The 24,163-nt window shown below is 39.7% G+C and overlaps 1 protein-coding gene across 2 annotated transcripts; it reads left to right on the top strand.

The window, feature by feature from the left end:
- The first annotated feature begins 724 nt into the window (after positions 1-724).
- LOC111329625 (uncharacterized) lies at positions 725-18,075 on the top strand. 2 transcript variants are annotated; one of them, XM_088754886.1, is made up of 30 exons: positions 725-906; positions 2,715-2,757; positions 2,863-2,916; positions 3,231-3,308; positions 4,906-5,011; positions 5,108-5,125; positions 5,241-5,308; positions 5,559-5,652; positions 5,949-6,018; positions 6,704-6,822; positions 7,199-7,338; positions 7,872-7,947; positions 8,136-8,189; positions 8,570-8,626; positions 8,854-8,939; positions 9,083-9,128; positions 9,674-9,731; positions 9,917-10,059; positions 10,497-10,575; positions 10,849-11,171; positions 11,476-14,306; positions 14,919-15,005; positions 15,316-15,380; positions 15,509-15,595; positions 16,179-16,271; positions 16,390-16,474; positions 16,912-17,021; positions 17,150-17,197; positions 17,581-17,700; positions 17,867-18,075. In XM_088754886.1, the coding sequence occupies exons 1-30, from the start codon at positions 866-868 to the stop codon at positions 17,931-17,933; spliced, it is 5,346 nt and encodes a 1,781-aa protein (XP_088611012.1). In that variant the 5' UTR covers positions 725-865; the 3' UTR covers positions 17,934-18,075. The 2 variants fall into 2 exon arrangements, with proteins under 2 accessions (XP_088611012.1, XP_088611011.1); XM_088754885.1 differs by lacking the exon at positions 725-906 and adding an exon at positions 2,331-2,568.
- The last annotated feature ends 6,088 nt before the right edge of the window (positions 18,076-24,163 follow it).

Genomic DNA, 24,163 nt, shown 5'->3' with positions numbered 1-24,163 from the left:
AATCCTTATAAATCGATATGCAAATTGTGTTCCTTGTGTGGTTCTTAAAGAGAGCTCGGGCCGCCTGTGAGTGCAGTAACGCGAATACAGCAATGCAAAAGCAGCCCTGCCAAGGTAAAAAACGGACAAAACGAGAATACTCCATGAACTACGAACCAGGAGATGGTGATATTTTTGGAATGAAGCTGTGAGTTCGAGGTCTCCACGGTTGTCTAACTTCCGTGTACCGAGGGCTCAACTGCATTAAAGAACAGGAAGAAAAATAACACTTTTTTTTTTCTTCGCCTTTTCTTTTTTTTTTTTTTTTAAATTTTGCCTCGCTTCCTCTTTTTTTACCCTATATTTTCTCGAAAGGGCATTAACTGCTGGAAAAATATCACGTCTAGACTATTAGTAAAAAAAAAATGCCACTCGGACTTTTCCGTTTTCGATTACCGTATTTTCGTTGTTTGATCGGAAAGAGGAAGCCACAAGATTCTTTGATTCCATTATTAGAAAGACCACTTATAGTGTCTCGGACTTTGTTTACCTGTTTGTAGCGTGCGTGTCACCCATGCATATAACGTGACTATTGACGACACGTACCATTTTCATGGAAATTGGAACACTAATTTCGTGTCCTCAAGAGCTGAAACGTTCACGCGAGACTTACCAATCACAATGCTGAGCTATAGAAACAAGGAAACAATTGGAAAATTTCCACAGAGTAGATCTAAATACGTAGCACGCTGTGTTCGTCATGAGAAAACAAGGAAGATCCAGACTGATCGTAGTGGTAGAGAAATGCTCTTTTGAGGCCGAACGGTGGTATACTCTCCGGGTAGTAAAATACGTGTTATTTTGATATCCCGGGCGGTCAGATACGATGCCTTATTTCAGGCTGCAAAACCCAATACCGCTGAAAAAGTGAGTACTCTTTAAATTTAACTTATTTTCTAGGGCATCACCGTATGTTTTCATTGCACTGAAAGTATAAAATTGTGAAGAGAAAGGGAACGAAAATAATATCTGAAACATTCGTCGATGATATCAACGACTTGACTGTACCTACCGATATTGCCTTCAATTTCGTGATGTAGAAAGTGGAAATAAAATACGAAAGGAATACAAATTGTACATAGAAGATAAAGAAGGGGGCGTAAAGAAAATATTTTGTTGATTATCCGTTCCTAATCAGTTCCCTGGCAAATCTGTAACAGTTTCTTTCAACGTTTGTTAATTCCGAGCGTAATAACTTTGCGTGACTTTATCAGAACAGGCAATTTTCGTGATGGTTGCAATTGCCATAAGCAATGGTTTCACGACGAATCCATATGTGGAAGTCATCATGTAAAAATTTTTGAATTTTTAAGGCTGTTTTTGTGGAGATTAAGTGTTGAAGACTGATGTTTAGTTACAATTTACCACAAAGTGTCATGACTTCGCTAAATTATTATTCATAAACAGCCCATGCTCACGCGAGCTGTGCATAAATTTACAAAGCCAGTTGCTTTGTACTCCAAGACAAGTTTATGCTCCATATTTTTGTTATTTATGTTCCTGGACTAGTATAATAGATATAACTATTATCCAACTGTGCTTCGCAGAGTACAAATAACGCGCGAGATAAGTACAAATATCACACGATATTTGTACTCATATCACACGATATTTGTACTCCAGAGATATCCGCGAAATTCGCCTGCACTTAAATAACGATTTGGCTTGTTGGGTAATAAATCTCTTAATAAACGTTTTGTTGTGTAGTATTGCTGAGTATTTTTACTGTTTTTTTTTATTTTTTATTTTGCCTAATAAGATATATATAGCCATTGGACTTCAAATATTCTGGGTGAAATTTTGTGCTTGTGTAGTATTGCTGAGTATATTTACTGGTTTTTTGTATTTTGCCTAATAAGATATATATAGCCATTGGAATTCAATATTCTGGGTGAAATTTTGTGCTTGTTCGCGCCGATTATACTAGAAATAGTTTGTGAATTATCGATCAAGACAGTTGACCGCGTTATCAAGAAATTACCGATGCTAGTATTAAAATCATTAGAATATTTAAAATATTAAACTAAAGGTAGAGTTTGAAGGCATATTTTAAGCATTTTATAAATAATATTCTCTCACGCGAGTTTACTTTTAGATGAACTAACAATAACTATAGGTAAATTTCTTATTCATAACCAAAGCTATCGTCGAACGCTCTGAATAGATTATTTTGGATGTTTTGCGGGAAAATGACGCAACCCAACAGAATTGTTGAAATACTGCTCTCTGATTGGCCATTGCCATGGTGCAGCGAAATATACAAAGTTGAATTATGGGTATCATTTAGAAGCCAAAGAACTTTTGTTATATTGACGTTGAGTTATCGTGTTTTTTAATGGCCGAAAAGCGTCTATGTTCACGCTGATTTTCCGCCAATGGAGTCCAAACAAATGGCGGTTCTCCTTTATCTTTAATCATCGGTGCAATGACGAAGGGAGGTTTTTCTTGCCAATCTAGTCGCGCCCGGGGAAGCAAGGACTATATGCGACATTACTACGATATAACCTCGAGACTTTTCAGCAATGGACGGTAAATGATAAATATAGATCAGATTAATTCACTCGAATTTCCTGTTTCACGGTATCCTCTCAGTCATTGTATCTATTTGAAATTTCCTTTTAACATTAAGTTTGTTCTTGTGTTTTTTTGTTTTGTTTTTTTTTTTTTTCATCCAGGGCTGACGATTATCTCAGTGAGCTCTTTTTAAATGCAGCTAAGGTAAGCTTCTAATGCGTGTGTTCTGATGGATGCATACACTATTTTTCTCTCTCGATCAGCTGTTTACATTTGCTTCGAGATGGTAACAATCTTTTCACGTTGCAGAATGGTGACATCGAAAGGGTACAGAACTTCCTCGCTCGTACATCTAGAAATGCGGTAAGCTCAAGCTTCTCTTTTGATGATGATTCTTTATTCGCCGTAAATGTGAACTTTCTTCACTCAAAAGGCTTCCTTGAACTCGGTTAATATTTCGAACTCCTTGCTACCTCGAATCCAAAGCCATTTCATCACTTTTGAAATATACAATGATTTCAAATCGTTTACAGTTAAACCTACAGACTACCAACACGATCGAAGCGCCTGTATCTTGATCTGGTTTCCATTTCTACTGGCAACTACTTAAATAGCGTGATTCTGCTCTTGTGTAAACAGCACAGCCTTCTTTAATTTAATTTTCTGTTCTCTTCTAGTCTGTAAACGTGGATGTAAAAGATAGAGAAGAAGGTTTCACGGCTGTTATGCTTGCAGCCATGAATAAACACGAGAAGGTAATGATGTAAGATCAATTAGGGCCGATATACAATGGCGTCAAACAGCATCATTAAGGATATTTCATACTGATCACTTAAATCGAAAGTTATTTTGAACCCACGAGGATGAGGAAAATAAACTTCAATTGCTCTTATCTACATGCGGTGCTCAGCCTTTTTCTTAAGCTCTTGGAGTGCATTCTGGGATCATAGAATTGCGCACGGAAGCTGTAAAAGTAGAATACTGAAACCATGTGGTTGTGTCACTTGGGGTGCACACTGTTTTAGTTTTTGCGAAAGATCCTATTGAATTCTGCTATACTCTGGGAAAAGGAGTATCATTTTGGATAGGACTTTGAATTCACAAATACACATACACAATCTGAGATAAAAAGTGGATAAAGTGGTCTTGCAGGTTTCTTTTTTATAAGCAATGGAACAAGTTTTTTTGTATGTATCTTAACAAATATCAAGAAGCCAGTTTGATAACAATGCTTTAAAAGGTGCGCGTGCACTGATTAGAACTAATTCAATCTAAATTAAGTCATCTGAGCAAACGACAATTTAACAGTAAAACAAATACAGACTATACCATAAGTATGTTTATTATATAGCTGACAGTACCCTTGGGCAATATGAAGCAAATCCTGTGTTCTGATTGGCTACCTGAGCCATCTTGCCCTCTCAGGATTGCCTGCTTTGATCCCGCAACATGAAAACAGTGTGTGTAGCAGACTTACAGTACAATACTTGGGACTTTTATTCAATCTGGGGGATGAAGTGGCAAAAGAGTGGCAGAAGACAGTCCAAACTAAAACATAAACAACCTTCTTGTGTTTATTGTGCTACAAACACATTTGGCTTTCTTTCGAACAAGTCATTCTTGATTCTCATTGAGGGAAGCATTTTTGCCATATAATAAATCCATTATCAACCAAGCTTGTTCAGTCAAGATGTCTGGATATCAGCCTCATTCTTCTGGGCTGGGCATTAACTTTTCAACTTACTAGCTAAGTGGCTAGTGACATCTTAGATATTACGACAATTTCTGTGTTTACTAGCCAAACTGACTTGTGGAAATTGAAAACCATCAGCCAAAACTGTCAGCCAAAACTAGTCTGTGGCTAGTTAGCTATCATTAGTGTGGAACCCTGTTCCTTTTTTTTCATTTTTATGGACCTTGCATGACTTTGTTTTGGTCTTTAAAAGCCCAAAAAAAGAACTCAGCCAATATCCAGCCATCGTGGTCTCATGCTTGGTCAATAACCCATATGTAAGCTTGCAGACAGAACTGGGTGACACAACATAACTGACCATGTTGCCCAAGGATTTTCAGGATTTTCTGGTCTGCAACTACGGGTAACAGGAGGGAGCTCTTTATTACTATTTGATCTAAATGTTTATCAACAAAGTTGAAGTCAACTCTCTGAAACCAGTCCATTTTAAGACTGGCATGCATTGCAGAGACAAATTGTATCTCTGTTTCAAAGAGAAGCAAATTGTAAATCTGGGGCTGACATATTTCAATCAAAAGGATTGCATTTAACTTTTTGTTGGAAGGAAGCTATTGTTAGGAGAGAGTTTCCTGTAACAAGAGGGTATTTCTCTGCTTCAGGTGGTGTCGCTGCTGTTAAACTATGGAGCAGACATCACTTTACATAACAACAAAGGACAGACAGTGCTTGATATTGCAACTGATTCCATGAGACCACTCCTGCTAGGTATGTTGGCTGTATTTTGAAATTATTTTTTAAATTATCCTCTGATGAAAGCTTGATGTAGTTTTTCCTGATTCGATATTTTGTCTCACCTTTCAGGTTCTGTTGCAAGGCAAGGTTTGTGGACAATTGATTTTAGCATTTACAGTGAAAGAAATGCATGTAGCATTATGTATTGTTGATTTTGGTACCAAATGAAAAGTTTATATGCATATATACCTCTTGAACACAGGCTACTCCTCTCGCCATTTACTACAAGCAGCTTGGCAAGGAAATTTTCAACTTGTTAAGAAATTGCTGGTAAGTGTTAACCTTCTACGAAGAGTTAATACATTAATCCAGTCAAGCTGCTTCAAAAGATGTGTCACTTGACAGTTACATGGTTAACTTTAGATCCTTCATTATTTTACAACGAGAATTTTTGGTTGATATGTTTCATGCAGTAACTATTGCATACATCTTACATAATCATATTAGGGCTCAGAGTTGGGAAGTCTTTTTTTATGCTTTGAAATGAACATCTTATTTATTCAGTAATGATCTGTTCTAGTCATCTAAAGCAAGGCTGGATGTAAACTGCAAGAATGCTGATGGATTGACACCCCTTTTGCTGGTCACCAGAGATATAAATCTCTTTGAAAAGAGTAAGTTAACTAATTGCAGTAATAATTTTTCAGATCCTCTGGGTAAGGATAGTCCTTAGAAAGCATTTCCTCTGTATTCAGGTGACTGCAGACATTGCGACAATCTCTAGGAGAGTTGACTCTGAAATGTTCATCTCCTTTATCGACAAAAGTCCTTAGGACTACTCTTGCCAGAACAATCAGAAAAAAGAGCTTCTTGTCAGTGATAGAAATCTATAGTACTATAATAGTATCTGTAGTCTCTAGACACAGTCATGTAGTCCTTTGTAGATGATAAATTTCATTTAATCTTGCAGTTGAAAAGGCTGTACTGGAGAATTCCTATCACCCAGTTGATGTTGTCAGGGAACTGATAGCTCACAATGCGTAAGTCACAGACTAACCATTACGTATTACTTTACAACTGAAAAGAAGAAAAGAAAACATTGCATGTTACAGCAGAAGCCATTTATTCTAAGGTGTGGGAAACAAAACCACACAATTTTGATGGTCATTTGTGTGTCTTGAACTGTATTGTGTTAATCGCCAGTACATAACTGACCTGTCAGATTCAAATCAAAAGTGTTCACAGTTTTCTGAGTTATTAGTGAGTGTTGTACCAACACAGGACAGGATGGAAAACACATGCACTGTAAGTACCTCCCGTTGTCCTATACAAAGCCTTAGAATAGTTTTCTAAGGCTTTGTATAGGACAACGGGAGGTACTTACAGTGTGCGCTTTTTCCACCCTGTCATGTTTCTGCCTTAATGTATCAATTGATACTTTAAGTGTAGTGTTTCTGCAGTTTTAGATGTATACAATCTCTGGGACATGCATACAGTAATGCATAATCTTAAAAAAATGAAAAAATTTGGAGAGAGTCCAGTAAATCATGAGTATAACTATACAATTGCTAAGATGTATACAAATCCTGAAGTGCAGCTGATTTTTTTTGTAAAAAAAACTGGATACTCAGTACTTTCTCAGAAATGTTACCCACAGGTACTGCCATGTACAAATCAAATTTCACAATAGACTGTTCTCACTCAATGTAAATTGTAAACTTATAGAGATTGTGGAGCAAGAGACAGTGAAGGCAAGAGACCTCTTCATTTTGCTGCTCATGGAAAAGGAAGCCATGCCCAGGGTGTTGTAAATATCCTGATACAGGAGGGAGCCAGTGAGATTGGTGAGTTATCGAATTTTTTTACCCAGATTAGAACACTAATGGCTGGGAAATACTGAATTTAAGAAACCTATTTTTTTCTTTTAAAATAAAATCCTGAATTCAGTTTACCCATCTGTTGCCCTGAAGGAGTGACATTCGCTCGAAATGTTAGCTTTAGAAACTCTTTGTGGTGGCCAATTTACATTTATCAACTCAGTTGAGAGAACCAAATTATCTTGTTTTACCCCCTCCCTCTTCCCTGACAGAGCACCATAGTTTGTTTAATAGAAACTTACTCCCTTTATTCAGCAATTGTCTGTTTGCCTGTCTGCATCCCTTGCTGTAGAAACACTAAACCGTGCATGTTTTTATTTTCTAATGATCTTTTCTCCTACAGATGTACCAGATCGATTCAGCTACTCCCCCCTGCACTGTGCAACCAGAGAGGACAATCAGCCTATTTTGCTGGCTCTGATCGAGGGGGGTGCTAATGTCAATGCCAAGGGACATGTTGGAAAGACTCCTCTTCACATAGCTGTATGAGTGCAACAATTAGTTTTTAGTATTACTGTTTTTTTTTTTTTTTTTTTTTGCTTCCCAATCAGTGACAGCTCTTGTAACATGTGATCATTGATGCTACACCAGTTTTAAAGTCTTTGGCATGGGTGACCAATCAAGGCTGTGCTCTAAGGAAAATTGAAAGGAGTCCAGTGCTCAGAAACTGTGAAATCCAGGGTGCCCAGCATATGCTTTTTATGAAAAACCTAAGATTCCAGGGTCGCCCAAGAACAAAAGTAAGACACCAGGGGCCACCGGGCGCTGCTAGACCACAGCCCTGCCAGTGGAAAAATAGGTAGCTGTGACTACAGAAGGGGCTGAAAAAGAAAAAAATCTTTCAAAGATATCGGTGAGCATAGAAAGTCCCATAAATAGCTAAAGTAGATCACTGTTCCATTTGGACCCTTTTGCATGGGAATAGAGTTTTTTTGCCTCTTAGTTGTGAACGTTTTGAGACCTGCCTATTCACTATTAATAGGTGTTTTCATCTTACTATTGTTTGAACAAAACAGGCTTCTCATGGATTTGAGCTGGTCTCTGATACCCTTCTACATCATGGAGCTGATGTTACCATCACGGATGATAATGGTTGGTGAAACTGATTTCATTACTCAATTCAATTTGGAGGTCACAAGCATTTCTTTAAACCATGTTAGCTGAAGCGTCACATCGCATTGTAGGTAACTTGTATGTTGAATCGAGTTCCACCTTTGTACCTGTACTTGAATTCTATAAATTCAGTTAAATTATCAAATAGATTGTCTCGTCTCTTGCAGGACTTTCTGCTGTGGATGTAGCCAAAGGCAAAAGAGTGCAACAGGCTTTAAAAGGTAACGTCAGTTTATATATTTAAAAAAGATCGGCTTTGAAGTGTGCTTTATGTCCAGTGATCATAATTTGATAACAGGATTGTGCAAAAATTATGCAAACGCCGAAATGAAATGAGGCAGCTATTGTTTGAATTGCATTAATGCTTCATTAAATTCTCGAAGTACCGGCTTTTCAAAATTCAATTACAATGGATAAAAGTTTCGCGTAATAATTCATTGGGAACGTTAGTGACCCTCAAGATTTAGATAGAAAGTTTGATCCTTCCGAAAATTTACGGGGAACATTTCACAGAAAATTCTCGCTTTAGCATTCACGCAAACACCGTGTTTGTCTGTATTTAATAAATTGTCTCTCTCTCTTTTTTTTTTCTTTTTTACAGAGGCTTGGGTAGGGCAAACTCAAGGAAGCAAATACCATTCGCATAGGGTCTATTCAGGTAATTTGGATGGCATGTGTGTCTTTGTGAAGACAATCATCAAATAATGAAAAACGTCAGTATATATTACCACACAGTCAGTTTGCCCCCCCCCCCCCCCCCTTACATTTATTGTTACTCATCATTAATAGATGCTTGGTCCAATCTATTTACATTTCATATAATTTTTCTTATTTGACCATTGAGTTCATATTCTCATTCGAATCCTCTGTTGCGATCCCATTTAGCACCGGCTCCACCTCAAAATGAACAGGAGTCAGTTCCATCCAAGCTTGAAACAACAGAACAGAAGAAAGGCAATCTTTTAAGTGCTGTAAGTACTCCGATGCAAGCAAAAAAAAAAGCATAATTAGACATAAAGAGTAACAGTCAGATAATCCTTATAACCATTATTATTGGTTAAAAACTGTTCATGTTTAAATTTATTTACCATTTTTCATATCTATTATTTTGTAGGATTCATTTTCTCGAGTCAACACAGCCCCTTCACAAAGAAAAGAGCGTAAGTTGAAAGAAAAGGCTGCCTGAGTAGCTTGCAATGCAGGTGTCTTACTAGGAAGTTAATGTTTAGAAGTTCGCGATCGTTTATTCAACCACCATGTTTGATGTTCAACGTAGGAGAAACGAACTGCTAGCAGGGTAATTTGGACTCGCCCCCTCAGTACAAATATGTTTTTCTCCCCAGCCTTCCGCAGCTGTAAAAATCAAAGATGGTAGCTATAATTTTCACCAAGATGGTATTGAGCACTTGCCCGATAAAATTACGCCTGCTCTGCAGGCTAAGTGACCTACAGTTTAGATATGTGTATTTCACCCAACCCGTGGACAATAAAGGACAAAATAACGTGCACCACAAGAGCAGTTCTGTATGCTGTATTAGAGGTTTTCTTTTAACTTTGTTTAGCATCTTGATGGGTAATGTTGTAAATTATTGCTGACCCCGACATTTTTCAGAGCCAGTACACGACACTATTGTTGCTTTGCGTTGGTGCACTACCCAGGCATGTGTAAGTGATTGATTAAGCTCGTTCCTTCTCCATCCCACAGGAAAACTGAAGAAAAAGCCACAGAGTTTCTCAGAGGAGATTTCTCTGCCAAAGGAAAGGTATAATAATTATAAACACGCTGTCTTGCAGTTGTTCCTTGTCTTAATCGCACTTGTATCTCACCCAATAATCCATCCGTTTGTTGCTATGAATCTTATTGCCAGTTGGTCAGTGTGTGGTGTATACATTTGTTTCTTTATTCGCTTACTTCTGTCGGTATTACTTTTTTTTTGTTTGTGTTTAGATCCAGCCATCCCGTATCAAATAAACCGTCTGACGTGCGCATGCCTAGAATTCCTTCGGCGCAGAAACCCGAGTTATCCCTTAGTTCCAGATCCAGCTCTGAGTTGGTTGGACGAGGGAAGCCTAGAAGACAAGAGTTAACAGGTTTGTGAATGGTGTGACGCGTTTATCAACTGTTCTCTGATAATTTATTAAAACTTATGGGAAGAAGTTACGCGTCAATTACTTCTGGAAGTTTAAGGGTTAATTTGGAAGACTTCAGGGCGCATTTCGATCATAAACAAAAGTATCACTTCTCAGAGAAAAAGTAGGTCGATTAAAACTTGATGCAATTGAGGAACTAAAGCAACCTCCTGGAACGCGGGAAAACGTGAATGGCGAAGTAACGATTGGTTTCGGTTTTGCATTTGATTTGTTGAGAGGTGGTGTGAGAACCAATCAGGGCACTAAGTTAAGGAAAATTATTGCGATCCCAGACTACTTCCAAACTCACATCAAAACTTCCCTCGGGATTAAGCGGATTAAGTTTTGTTTTTCAGGCTAATATTTGTCAGTATGATTGACGCAATTATTTAATTTAGCTCCAGGATTAAAAGACGCACGGTCTTCAGAAGCACTGCCAGGCTTATCAGTTCTCAACATTGAATTGAGAAATGTGAGGTACAGTAATGAAAACAGGCCTTTGTTTTTTTCTTTTTGTTGTTTTTGTTTGCTTTTCGATGGATAATGAAGCGGTACAAGCTGATATTGAGGGATGAGTGTTGGTCGTGGATGGAGAGAATTTGGGCCAATATATTGAAGCGAGCTAATTGCGTTACTAACTGTGCAAGACTTTGTGACCGAAGAGAACGAAAGGCTCTAAGCATGAATTAATCCTTATAAACTAAAAGCTGCGAGATTTGGGAAAAAATAGATTTTTGCTCGTCTCCATAGAAACCTGCGAGATGCGAAACCCATGTTACGTAAGAGAAAGACATCAATTCAGTCACCAGTTCCTCCCAACTATCGCTTACATCATCGACTGTCGAGTCCAGTCCTCTCGTATCAGCGTAAGTTATCACCGCCTGGAACACCTAGGAATGAAGCGCGTATTCGATCGTCTTCTGAAAGCCTGGTACCAAGTTCTAGGTTGGCGGTGCCCTCACGAGTGCCTCCGCTCGGAGGAAAAAGAGCCTTGACACCAGAGCTTCGATCCATCACGACGTCAGAAATGACCAAAGAGAACATCGCTTTTACGCCGGAGATCATCGATCTCGGTAAGTGTCTGGATAAGTTTTCAAGACAGATAATGAGTACAAAGTATTTTCTTATCTATGTAAAGCTTATTACGTGAGAATGTTCTTGAGGATGAAAGTTTCAAGCTAGATGGTAGTTCTACTTGATTCACCCCAAGGTTTTGAAAAATTCGACGAGAATGTGCCACAATAAGTAAACAAGACAACAGACTAACGGAGTGCCCCGATGAACGAACCTCATGTAATGTTCCAATACTTGACCTGATTCATCTTTACTGCATCGGGTTTTATTTTGAAATGAGCCTGAAATAAGATTTTTTTTTAGATCTGCTTACAAAACAAGGCCGAAGGAATGAAAAGTCTTCATCATTATTTTTGTCCGAAGTGAGAGAAGTCACGCCACCTCCTCCGTCCCCGCGCATTGTGTCACGCAATAGTCCAGAGGACATACAGCTGGAATCCGACACAACGAAACAAGATAGCGAATCAGTCATGACACGAACGTTTGAATCAGTTCCACGCCCCTCGTTTTGGATTCCCGTGGATGGAAGTACTATGGAAAAGAATGAGCCGACTAGTGTTCAAACAGTTGAAGAGTCGTCATCAAATGGAACAAAATTTTACATCGATCTTAGTAACTTGGAAGCTTTAGCGACGGGACAGTGCTCACTGTGTGGAGATTCTCTTCCCGAAACAACCAAATCAAAAGGAGATACTATCTCGTCTAACACCGAAAGAGAAATTTGTAAATCATGCCAACCGCGCCGTCGTTCAAGTGAAGATGTTTTCTGGATTCCATTTACCGATAAAAGGAAAGCTTCTGCTCTTAAAATTCTGAATGGAATGGAAAATAGACTCCGAAGCGATCCATCGATAGAGAAAGAAAGGAAAAACTCTGGAGATGAGATCGTCGAGCAGAGCAATGGAGAACCTCATCCTCAGAGTGAACTTTCTGAAGTGAACTCTTCTGTTGTGGAGGGCGGCGATAGCAAAGCTCTTGTTCTAACCAAACCCGCTCTTCCTTTTTCCCCGAACATGACAGGCTATGACGTCTCTTGTGTTTGTGACAATAACACCGGCTTGTGCTCGTGCACCATTGTAAAGAAAGATGTGTCGTCTTCTCCTTCAACTGATAACACCATAAACAGGGTAAGTGGTGCTACAGGCGTTGTTAAGACTGTGGGTGAGACAAGTTCCTTACTAGAATCGACCCTGGTTGCTCGGCCTACGAATGAGTACGCTTCTTCTCGACGTGCACCTACCTACTCTAAAAGTACATCATCGGTAAGAAAAGAAACTGAACTTTTTCTTAAATCGTTCTCCGAAAATGATGTTTCTAATCATTCGCTTGTGGAAGACACAGTTAAAACAACACTGAAAAATATCGAAGAAAACGAGAACCACCTGGTTGACGCTCATCAAAATGTGTCAGGTCAAATAGCTAAGCAGCCGTTTGTGCAAGAGATTCAACCAGACGACAGTCGCGATGGCACAATTTCCAATGCACCTATAGAGCCCAGTCCGCCAAAACATGCATGGGCAACACCCAGAATGGAAGAACCTGGTACTAGTAGTGTTAAAATCACAAACCCTTTCCCATCACCTGTACCACCCGTGGACAAATCTGCTGTGCATCCCCCGATTGGGCCCGTGGACGACAACAGAATGGGGAATAAAAAACATACTTTGGGAAAGAAAGGAAAGAAATGTGGAGGAAAAACAGCGGCTACTTGCAAACCTAAGTCTAGGACGAAGAACAAAGTACCTGAACAAAACGTTAAAGGCAGTAAAAAGAAAGGGAAGACTAAAAAGAAAAGTGACATCAAAATGGTCACAGTGCAGCAGAGAGAGGCCCGGGAGGAACTCGGACTCAGGACGATATCCCAGGGAGGTTTGGATGTAGCCGAGGAATCTATGGACAATCTTTGCACCTTCCGACCTTTCGGCATGTTTAAAGGAATACATACTATTCTTACCCCAATACCAGAGTCGCCTCGAAGTGCACTGAGTACCCCTCGGACTACAGAGGGTACCGAACAAGTCGGTGCCCCTCCTAAGGGCCCAGAGGAGGAAAGTAGGGAAGCTCAGGAGGGGAGCAATAAGGGCCCTGATGTGGTGGTCTTAGGAAATGAGAAGGATTCCGAGGGAATGACGGAAGAAGGTGAATTCGATGTTGTAGACGGTGGGATGTTTAGTAGTTTGATTGGGATGTGTGTCCCGCGGCTTAAGTTGGGGAAATCTGACGTGGTTTCTGATTCGGGATCCGATGCAGAGAGTACTGAAGCTCTTGTAACACAACCCCAAGGTGGTGGTGTTACGGAGCAGCAGCTTGATTCTACGGAAGAAGGTATCGCAAGAGATAGAGAGAATGTCATGGGTGTGGACGAAGTCGGTGCGAAACATCAGGTTGTGCAGGATGAAGCTGACGACGCCATGGAGGCCATTATTAAACGTGAGCTTAGTTTGGAGGATAAAAGAGAAAGTGGTAGGACAAATCCAATGGATCAGGCTTCTGTTTTGCATAATCAGACCACGAAGAACTGCTCGTCAGATGAGATATTTCGTGCAAAGTCTAATTCATCACAAGTCAATACTGGCGAAGAATCGCTTTTGAGTTACCGATGTTCCAGAGACTTTTCGTCAGAGATATTAGACGAGTCAGATTTACCGAGTGAAGAACGAACTTCTTCGGAAGCGAGTTCGTTCTCCGAGCAGTACTCGGATACGGACTCGTCGTACAATAGCTTGGGATCGGCCTCACCTCGACCTCTCTCTCCGGCTTCTTCGCTAAACAGTAGTGATACATACTTCTCTTCGCCACGTTCTTCTTCTGGCCCCGAAACACCGACTCCGGAGCGAGAAATACGCTCGGAAAATTCTGTGGAAATCGATTACTACGAGCAAATGGCGAGAGGGAAGTCATCCATTAGCAGCAGTAGTAACAGCAGTTCTACAATTCGCACTCGGTCTAACATCTCGCTCGGAAGTTTGGGTAATGTTTCCCAAGGTTCCATGGGAAGTTTTGCTGCTTCAGTCGCTGAGAACGTGGTGCGAAGTCGACTCAGTGCGTCTTCTCGTACCCAGTCTTCCACAAGCTGTGAAGAGGAGATTGTTTGGAAGAAGGGCAACATACTCGGAAAAGGCGCATTTGGAACGGTAAGTTACTGATACTAGGCTGTAGGGAGTAAAGATCATTAATGAAAACTCGTTAGCAAAAGCCAGAACCATTGTTCATAGGAATTTACAGATAATCCACATAGTTGCGCTATCTGCGCTCTTCAAACGGAAAGTTACTGATGCTAAACGTCATGGATTACTTACCATCGAGGAAAACCCGTCTGCGAAATGCAGAACCATCATTATATTGTTCATGTGTTAGGTATAGTTGTGGGAATTTTTGTCAGCATGTTTGCAGATAATCTGTATAAGCGCGGTACTTGCACTATTTTACGTCATGCTTTAACAACACCTTTAGTTAGTGGCACTTGCTTTTAGTAGATGATTGTACGAAGGTATACTTGTGCTTTAGCTACTGATTACGTATTAAGCGAATCTAAATGTACGGCTGAAGTGCAAAATCAAGTGGCAAGAGTAAGAGACGATGAATTGGTCTATCATTCCAATCCAATTTGCCAAATGAAGAGCAGTTGAAACCTTCAAATTTTTCATGATAAAGATTAAGGTAATCTGTATTATTATGCCTTAATGCATTGGTAAATTGAGTTACCACTATGTAATGAACACCAATCTTGTGGTATCTTTGTGTAGGTTTGGTGCGGACTCACCAACACGGGAGAAATGATCGCCGTGAAGCAGGTGGAACTCAACAACAGCAATTTTGACGAGGCTGAGAAGGTATGTAGACTTCGTGGTAATGGTGTGGCTGAGTATTGCAGAAACGGGCTTTTTTGTTATCTCTCATTACGTCGAAAAGAGATCGATTAGCAGTATTTAGCAAAACGAAAAGCAAAGGGTAATTTTTATCACAAGAAACTAATAATAGTGTAGTGGGTCGGAATTCCCATGTTCCAGCCAATTAGATTAAGCAAAACTACTAAGATTTCACGATAATACCCTCTGTAACTGCCATTATATTTCCTTGAGATTATTTCATTTAACAATTCTATCAATATTCAGCGTCTTGCATCTTTTATTTCCGCATTAGCAATACGAGAAACTCCAAGAAGAAGTATCACTGTTGAAATCATTACAACATAAAAACATTGTCAAGTAAGTACAGATCAATTTTTATTTATTTATATATTTATTCATTTGTTTTGTTAGGAAGGACAAGTGGCTAGCTTGAACAGTATGGCGTTCTTTGTAATGCTAATGCATTTTCTGACCATCACTTTCAGGTATATAGGCACATGTTTAGATGGAGGTGTAGTAAATATCTTCATGGAATTCGTCCCAGGGGGATCCATTGCCTCCATACTCGCACGGTAAGGTCTTTGGCCTAATTTCTACTTAAAATGACATAGCAGCTCTCCTATTTTGTGATTCTTGTGCTTAACATCCACTCCTCATTGTTTATGAACACCAAGTCTTTTATGAATCGTGGTTTCCTTGAAATTGGTATTGAAGGAAAAATTCCCAGTTGCGTTGCAGCATGTCGTGAACACGTCAGGTTACTAATGCAACACTGCCGCCTCGTGAAACACCAATAATTTTAGCTTTTCGTACTCGTAACTCCAAAACGAGCCGAGTGATCCCCCTTCTTTATTGATAAATTGCAGTCCGCGAATCAAGGTTAATCTTTATCCAAAGTTTTGAATAATCTGTTTACACGGTTCAGATATTGGAGTATTATTACATCCTCTTGTATCGGCCAGATTTGAAAGCTTGTCTAATACTCAGGCTATCCATCTTGGGGTTTGACAATTAGCTGTTGTTGTAAAATTTTCCCATCCTGTAGACCGTAGACATCATGTGATATGTAATTATAGCAACAGTCGCGTGGTACACAGCTTTTACAGTCGTTCATTTGTTCAGAAAGTAGCACTGTGTTTTTTGTTCCTCTTTCAGATTTGGTTGTCTTGACGAGCCCGTGTTTAGTCGTTACACGAAGCAGCTGCTGTCGGGCGTGTCTTATCTCCATAGCAACAACGTCATTCATAGGTATAAGGGTAAATCTTGTCTTCAACCAAGTTTAATTCCAGTTTGTCGTCTTCAACAGCTATTTTTTCTTTCTTGGGTATGCACGTAGTTTATGTTTTATATCCTTTTTGCTCATCAGAGATATCAAAGGTGGTAACATTCTTATAATGGCGAGTGGCGTTCTCAAGTTGATCGACTTTGGTTGCGCCAAACGTCTCTACATGGTAAGGTTTGCTACTTACTATACTTATTTATAGGGTGTGGGAGACGCCGTGGCCTAATGGTCAGTGCTTTGGACCGCGGGTCGGGAGGGACGGGTGCTAGACCTGGCCGAGTCATCGTAATGAGTTCTTGACCGAGAGACTATACTAGAAGACACAGTTGACGCAAAGTAATAGAGTACATAAGACAATCGAAGACTACAAGGCAAACAATGAAAACAAAGGTTTGACGAGGTGGTGTTCTATTAAAACCTGTTCTTTGTCTTCTACACTATGAAGGAACCCTAAATGTTTATTTGTGAATTGTCTTATCTCGGTAGCATTTGGTGTTTTCACCTTAGTGCAATTATTTCACGGTTTTGTTATATTTAAAACTTTTCATTGTTGAGAAAGCGATCCAAATAGTATCGTGATCTTTGATTCAACTGATTTTGTTTCAGAATCTGAGCATGAGTAGAAGTAATATTCTTCGTTCCATGAAGGGCACGCCATATTGGATGGCACCCGAGGTTATCCGGGAGACTGGACATGGCCGTAAGTCTGATATCTGGTGAGTGTGATCGAGATTTTTTCTAAAACAGTTTCAAAAGCGAACGATTGCCTATTGGGCCGACTGACTCTTTGATCACTGTTGTTTAATGTTCTTTGTTTTAACATGTTTCCTTTTTGTTTTAACAGGAGTGTTGGTTGCACAGTGTTTGAAATGGCAACTGGAAAGCCTCCGTGGTATGTTCACGATGATTTCAATATTGATATAACATGAATTTTTTTTTCGAATCGACCACTCATACCTGTTATTAAGGTACATTCTGAGATTCAAAGGGCATGGGTGGTTTGGTGGGTGCATACGTGTGTGTGTGTGCGCGCGCGTGTGTGTGTGTGTGTGTGTGTGTGTGTGTGTGTGCGTGCGTGTGTGTGTGCGTGCGTGTGTGTGTATGTGTGTGTGTGTGGTTAGGGGGGGGGGGCGGTTAACACAGTTTTTTGTCCTCGAAAGAAGGAATGCATTCGTGTAGTACAGGCATGTAACTGGACCATCAGGACGAAGTGTCATGTTGCTTTCAGAAACGTGGAAAGGAGTAATTTAGCTGCATCTCCTGTTTCATTATCAGGTCTGACATGCCTCCTATGGCCGCCATCTTTGCAATTGGAAGTGGTTCATTAACAGTGCCACAACTCAGTGAGGATTTCTCATCAGCTGCCCGAGACTTTGTTAGCAAGTGTCTCACGAGGTTAGTTTCCTAGTTGCATAACTACACCTACCTCTTAGAAACAACCTGAATAATAAAGGATCTCTCTACAGTTCTTTTTTTTTTTTCAGAGAATTTCGGCGTATTTTTCTTGATCCTATTGTATGATTAACACAGCTTTGATCACCTTTCCTTTTTGTCATTTTAGGGATCCAGATTGGCGGCCTTCGGCCGATGAGCTGCTGCAGCATCACTTCCTGACGGACACTTCATGACGGGAGCTGCAAGCAGATCCAGCCACCTAGATGCACCTTAATTTATACCGCTACAAAGAATGAAACAGTAGAGATATCAAATGTTAAATGCACCTTAATTTATACCGCTACAAAGAATGAAACAGTAGAAACATCAAATGTTAAAAATGCCATTTGCGAAGAAGTACTTCTTCAAAACTCACTGCAATAACCACAGTTCGTACGCACACTACAGTGTTATTTACAATGAATAAATTTCTTTCGTTTACGAAAGAATGCAAACAATAATATATCATCTTCTCTGTGCAGGGCAGACAAAAATATATCTCAATTTCATCCCGATGCTGAAATTATTGCGTGTTATCTTAGTTTAGTCACAAAAATTTTTGTAGAAGATGGTCGAATTAAAGGCTCGATGTACCATACAGCCAGAGTTGTCTTTGCGTTCTTTATTTATTGTTTTGCAGTTTTTGTTTTGTTTTGTTTTGGTTTGGTTTTATATATAGAAGCATAAATGTCATCTTGCATGAAGCAGAAAACCCTTCACTTGTTGACCGGCGACGCAACTGAATGGCAGTAATACTTAGCGTCCTACAATTTAAGGGTAACAGTGCATGAGTCCGAATTGGAAATAGAAGCGCGATAATTTGAATTTCCATTACCTTGCTCTACTTCAATAGAGTCAAAGTAGATGAAGAGAATGCCACTGGTAAACACGTCTAAATAGATAAATTGCAGAAGGTCCTAAATTTTGCTGCACTCATTTCAATTGGCACTAATAAATACCTGCATATATCCTCGTGTTACAAGAGCTAAACTGGTTACTAGTTCGTCTTAATGCCAAACTTCGTGACAGTGTCACGGCTTTAAATGCCGAGTAAAGCACCGTGCCGAAAAGAGCACACCGCATGAATTATGAACGATTACTGTAATTAAAGGTTACTCAACATTTTTCAGGCAAGATACGGGTTCGTCGAACTGCGTTCGCCTTTAGTTTCAATTTCCAGCAATTATCAAGTGTTACCTTTCGCCAAAATATTGACTGCGGCAGGAATATCAAACCACCCAGTGATTACATCATGTCATGGCAAGCTTTAATAGCAGCAGCAGCAGCACACGTACAACTCTCGTATCACAGTTACAACAGACCGTTATGGAGAAAACCTATATTTCCTTGTCGACTCCAAGGAGAGAAATCCACAAGTTTTCTGTCTGTGCCGAATAGAGTGCAAGATTTGGAGGGCCAGACTCGCTCTTTTCTACATGGTACTTTAGAATACTTTGCAGAATAGCTATTCGTACTCTAGAGAATACCTATTCGGCATTTTATAAGTTCGCCCGCTAAGGCGTAGATAAAAAGTTTGTCAGAAGATCAGATCAGATATACATACCGCTAGTTTAAGAAAAAAAGAGAAACTTCAGATCCTCATGTGCAAGTCTACCTTCAGTAAGAGGACCTTTGACGGTAGAACTGTGGCAGCATGGAGCTCCTTGCTTGAGGAGTTGAAGAACTCTGGGAGTGCAAAAAAAAACCCTTTAAAATAAAAACTCCAGGCCCTTCTCATTGACGAGTTTGAATGTACATATAGTAGTACTGAAATTAGATTCTTCAGCAGTTTTAAGAATTATAATTTATAATTGATACTAGTAACCTATAATTCGTGTTTACTAAGAGTTGTAAATATAGTTTTTAGTTGTCTATGGTGGTTTTTATACAAAATTTTTTTATCTTATGCTGAAGAGTCCTGAAGTTGGTATTTGAATAAAGTATATGGATGTGTATTTAACAAATGGTAAACACCACAGCGTACACTATTGAGTTATGGATGCACGCGGGAGGTTGCTAAGCACGAAAGAAGCGTTAAGAGTCGCCGAGGCGATAGCCGAGAGCGACTCTAGCTTCTTGAGTGCTTAGCAAACCTCCCAAGTGCATCCATAACTCAATAGTGCACGGTGTGGTGTTTACCATTTGTTTTATAACATAACATTGATACATTGTAGCTAAAGAGTTCCCTTTTATTTAACAAATCTTACGTGACCAGAAAAAACAAGCGCGCGCGGAAAAATAGTCTTTGCATTTGCTCACGTCAGCAGCGTACACCCATGGGCAAATGAGGGACGCTAAATTGACCAATCAGAGCGCGCGCTTTACTTTGGTTATGTTATAAACCTAACTAGTGTATCTAACGGATAGTAATGCTGCAGCACATTCTGTTTGAGTGACATAATTTCGCGATGATGTATCTACCTGCGTGTTCCAAGATTTACATTAAGAAATATATCTCTCCAGATGTTTTCTGAGGGAGAAAAAGTGTACTAAACACAAAGAAAATAGCGCGCGCACATAAGAAAAATATTGCCGTTTGTAACACAATCTCATCCGGTTTTGCCAAACCCCAAGAACATACAGATGGGGAGATGACATCTTAAAACTAACCCTTATTATTACATCGCAAAGGAAAGTCATTAAGAGATATTCTAATAAGAGCTTAATTTTGAGGGTAGAAGATTTAAAAGCACTAGCGAATGGAAAGAGTCGCACAGGCCCTATGAACGCCATCGGTCAACTGCCTCTTCCGGACTACCAGCGTGTCAACTTACGCCACGGTAGAGTTATTCATTGATCAAGTGACTACTTTCATTGCTCTAATTCAACTGTCGTTCATTCAGTAATCAAGATAGTAGATTTACCATACAATACTCGCGATTAGTTAATTTGCCTTTACTTAGGAAGGTAGATCGATTAACAACATTGGGAAATGTCCCTACAGTAGTAACGCAAAGTAATGCAATACACTAAACCCAACAATCATGGCGCAGTGCACTCTGGTTAAAAGCTGTAACGTTTTCAGCTAAAAAGTGATCTATTGGAGAATTTGCATCCCTCACATTCTTTTCTGATCCTGATTATGATGCTGATTATGACTCACCACGCTGACTGCGCAGCAACAACATTCTATCATCGGAAACAACGCATCTATGATCCTGGTGCTCGGTTAAAACGAAAAAGTTCGACGCGACATTATGTTGACAATGAGGAATGTCAAGGAAGGGTGGTAGTTGGAGGGTGAGGTCATTGTCAGTATGGACTAGTAAGTGGATTTCATACCTGGAGAACTTCATAGCAATTCATTGTTTTCCCCTTACAGAACGCATTTTAAACCCCTACCAACTCCACTAGTTTAAGTTTAAGTTTAAGTTTAATTCATTCGCCACAGGAATGGCAGGAGGAAGGAACAGAACTTTCGTTCCAATTGACGCCTAACCCCTTTTTTACCCACCCATCCCACCCCGGGGAGGACATCCATCACAGAGTAATCTCGTGTGTGGGAAATTAACGTCTTCTACCCCAACCCTGCAGGAGACGGGACCTCCATTTATCGTCCCTATCCGAGAAGACTAGAAAGTCTAACCATTTGCAGATATTATTACAAAGGAAGCACTTTCTTCTAAGTTGTTTAAAGACCCTGAGTGTTGGTCCGGCCGGATTTGAACTCACGACCTCCCGCACAACAGTCCAGCGCTCTACCAATTAAGCTAACCGGGAGTTAGCTTTTTTTACCAAGAGTTGCAGCCTTTCACATGCAATCTGTACTGAGGAATATTCCAGAGTAGAGTTTAAGGAAAAACTTTATTTGTCCAATAAATAGATTTGAAAAGGGCATATATAAAATATGGGGGATGTAGCGAGATAAACTGAATAGCTTAGCTGGTCCTATGGGCAGCTATATCACATATTCACACAATATCACACACAACCCACAATTCCTCTATTCGCTCTGACGAAAGGCGAACGCTCGAAACGTCAGCTTTTGTAATCGTTACGGTGGCCAAGTTACCATTTCAACTTTGTTGATATATCCAAATTATATCAAATATGAGAGGTTTTGATAATTAACTAATAATGTTAACGCAACAATATATAGATCTTGCTATGATGCATACGCTTTTCATGGGCAGCTATATTAATATGAGAAGCTATGATGATAACGAACTGATAATGTTAAAGTAACAATATTTAGATCTAGAAATCGCTTAGGCTACGATGTATACGCTTTTCATGGGCAGCTATATTAATATGAGAAGCTATAATGATAACGAACTGATAATGTTGAAGTAACAATATTTAGATCTAGAAATCGCTTAGGCTACGATGTATACGCTTTTCATGGGCAGCTACATTGATATGAGAGGCTATAAGAATTTGCTGATAATGTTAAAGCAACAACATTTAGTTCTTAAGATAGCTAAGGCTACGATGTAAACGCTTCTCGTGGGCAGCTATACTTAATGCGAGAAGCTACAATAATTAACTGGTAATGTTAAAACAACATCATTTAGATCCTGAAACATTTTTAAGGCTTATCTTTTAGAAATATATCGCTCCAAACGTTGAAAGCAAGCCATAAACTTATAAAAACACACTCGCGTAGCCTTAATTACTTAAATAGTACAATTTTGCCCATTTTATATCTTAATTCTGCTTCACTGTATACTTCTCTCATTTAGATATCGATTCAAATATTCAACTATTTATTGATACTTCGTCATTGATGTTTTTAGGTACGATGTTAATGTCTTACAAGTATCTCATAATGAGTAAGACTAAGGATAGAAGACTATGATAGTAAGACAGGCTATGATAGTCTTACTATCATAGCCTCTTTCATAGGCTATGATATCATTTCATTGTAAACTGTACCTGAATCTATGATTGTTAAATCTCCGCGCAGCCGTGCAAGTGACATCTATCTTGAAGAAAATGAAACCTTTTCTTCCTAATTCTGGTGCAAATAAACTAAACAACATAACTTTTGTTGAGAACGGTGTGGTCACGACGGAACCCAGCCAGGTGGTGGAAATATTTAATGCTATTTTGCCAATGTAGTTTCAACAAATCACCGTGAAAATCATTTCAACGATCATCCAGCTGTTAATCTAATCGCTAGCATAATGCTGCTAGATCAGTTTGTCTTCCAGACTGTGAGTTGCCGGCTATGTACGGGAAATCTTAGGCAATCTAAATTCCCGGAAGGCTGTTGGCGTAGATGGAATTTCACCGCGTCTCTGAAGGCTGGCTGCTCCCGTCCTAACAGAGGAGATAACACAGCTGATTAACTATTTGATTATGAACCAATCATGGCCAACTGAATGGAAGAGTGGGAACTTGATACCAGTATTTAAAAAGGATGAGGATACACGCAAAGAAAATTATCATCTAGCTGTTTCCATTCTTACCGCCATTTCTAAAGTGTACGAGAGGGTTATGTTTGACCAGCTGTAAGGCGCTTAACATGAAGATCTTTCTCCGAATCTATCTGGGTTCTTGAAGAAACACTCTTGTTGCAACGCACTCTTGGAGATGACTAAGGACTGAAGGCGAAGCCTTGACAGCAGGGAGGCAGTTTCAGCTTTGGCAGAGGACCTGTCCAAAGCATTTGATTCTATTGACCATAGCCTCCTATTGGCTAAACTAAAAGCGTATGGCTTCTCTCCGTCTGCATTAAACTTGATTTCTTCCTATTTGTTGGGGGGAAGACAGCGAGTTAATTTGTCCGGTGTTTGTTCTACTAGTAGCTACTCTGAAGTGATGGTGGGCGTCCCTCAAGGGTCCCTCCTCGGACCGCTGCTGTTTAACATTTGTATAAACGATTTGAATTACCCCATGCCATTGTATCTCTGAGGTTGTACGTCGACGACACAACCATGTATGCCTCTGACGTCTCGCCCATGGTTCTCAAATTTGTAGTGAATAACGGTCTTGAACGGTTATCATCGTAGTTTCAAGAGAATCATCTGGTGATCAACAACACAAAAACGCAAGCAGTACCTATTGGTCCCTGTAAGTACAACTACGACTTGGCCATACATAGCTCTGTCTTTGAGACACTGCCATCTATCAAAATACTTGGCATTGAACTTGATAGCATGCTATCTTTCAAGGATCACATTACTAAAACAGCTTCAAAAGGTATACGCTAAAAGTGGCGCGCTCAGGAGAATAAGGTGTTTTGTCCCTGGCAATGTTATGTTAAGGCTCTATGAAACTTTCATTCTCCCTCATTTTGAATACTGTTGCCCCCTCTTTCTTAGAGTGGGGAAAGTGCAACCGAATCGGCTAGAAGATGCCAACTATTGTATTCTTAGATCATTGCTAGGTTATTGCAAATCTACCCTTAATGATGAATTTTTGCGAATTTTGAATATGGAAACCTTAGACCAGAGAATGTTCGCATAATGAGGGTCCCGAG

The sequence above is a fragment of the Stylophora pistillata genome, chromosome 3 (assembly GCF_964205215.1).
Source record: "Stylophora pistillata chromosome 3, jaStyPist1.2, whole genome shotgun sequence".
In the NCBI taxonomy this organism is placed as follows: Eukaryota; Metazoa; Cnidaria; class Anthozoa; order Scleractinia; family Pocilloporidae; genus Stylophora; species Stylophora pistillata.
Note: the sequence above shows the minus strand (reverse complement) of the source record. Positions and strands in the feature narration are given on the sequence as shown.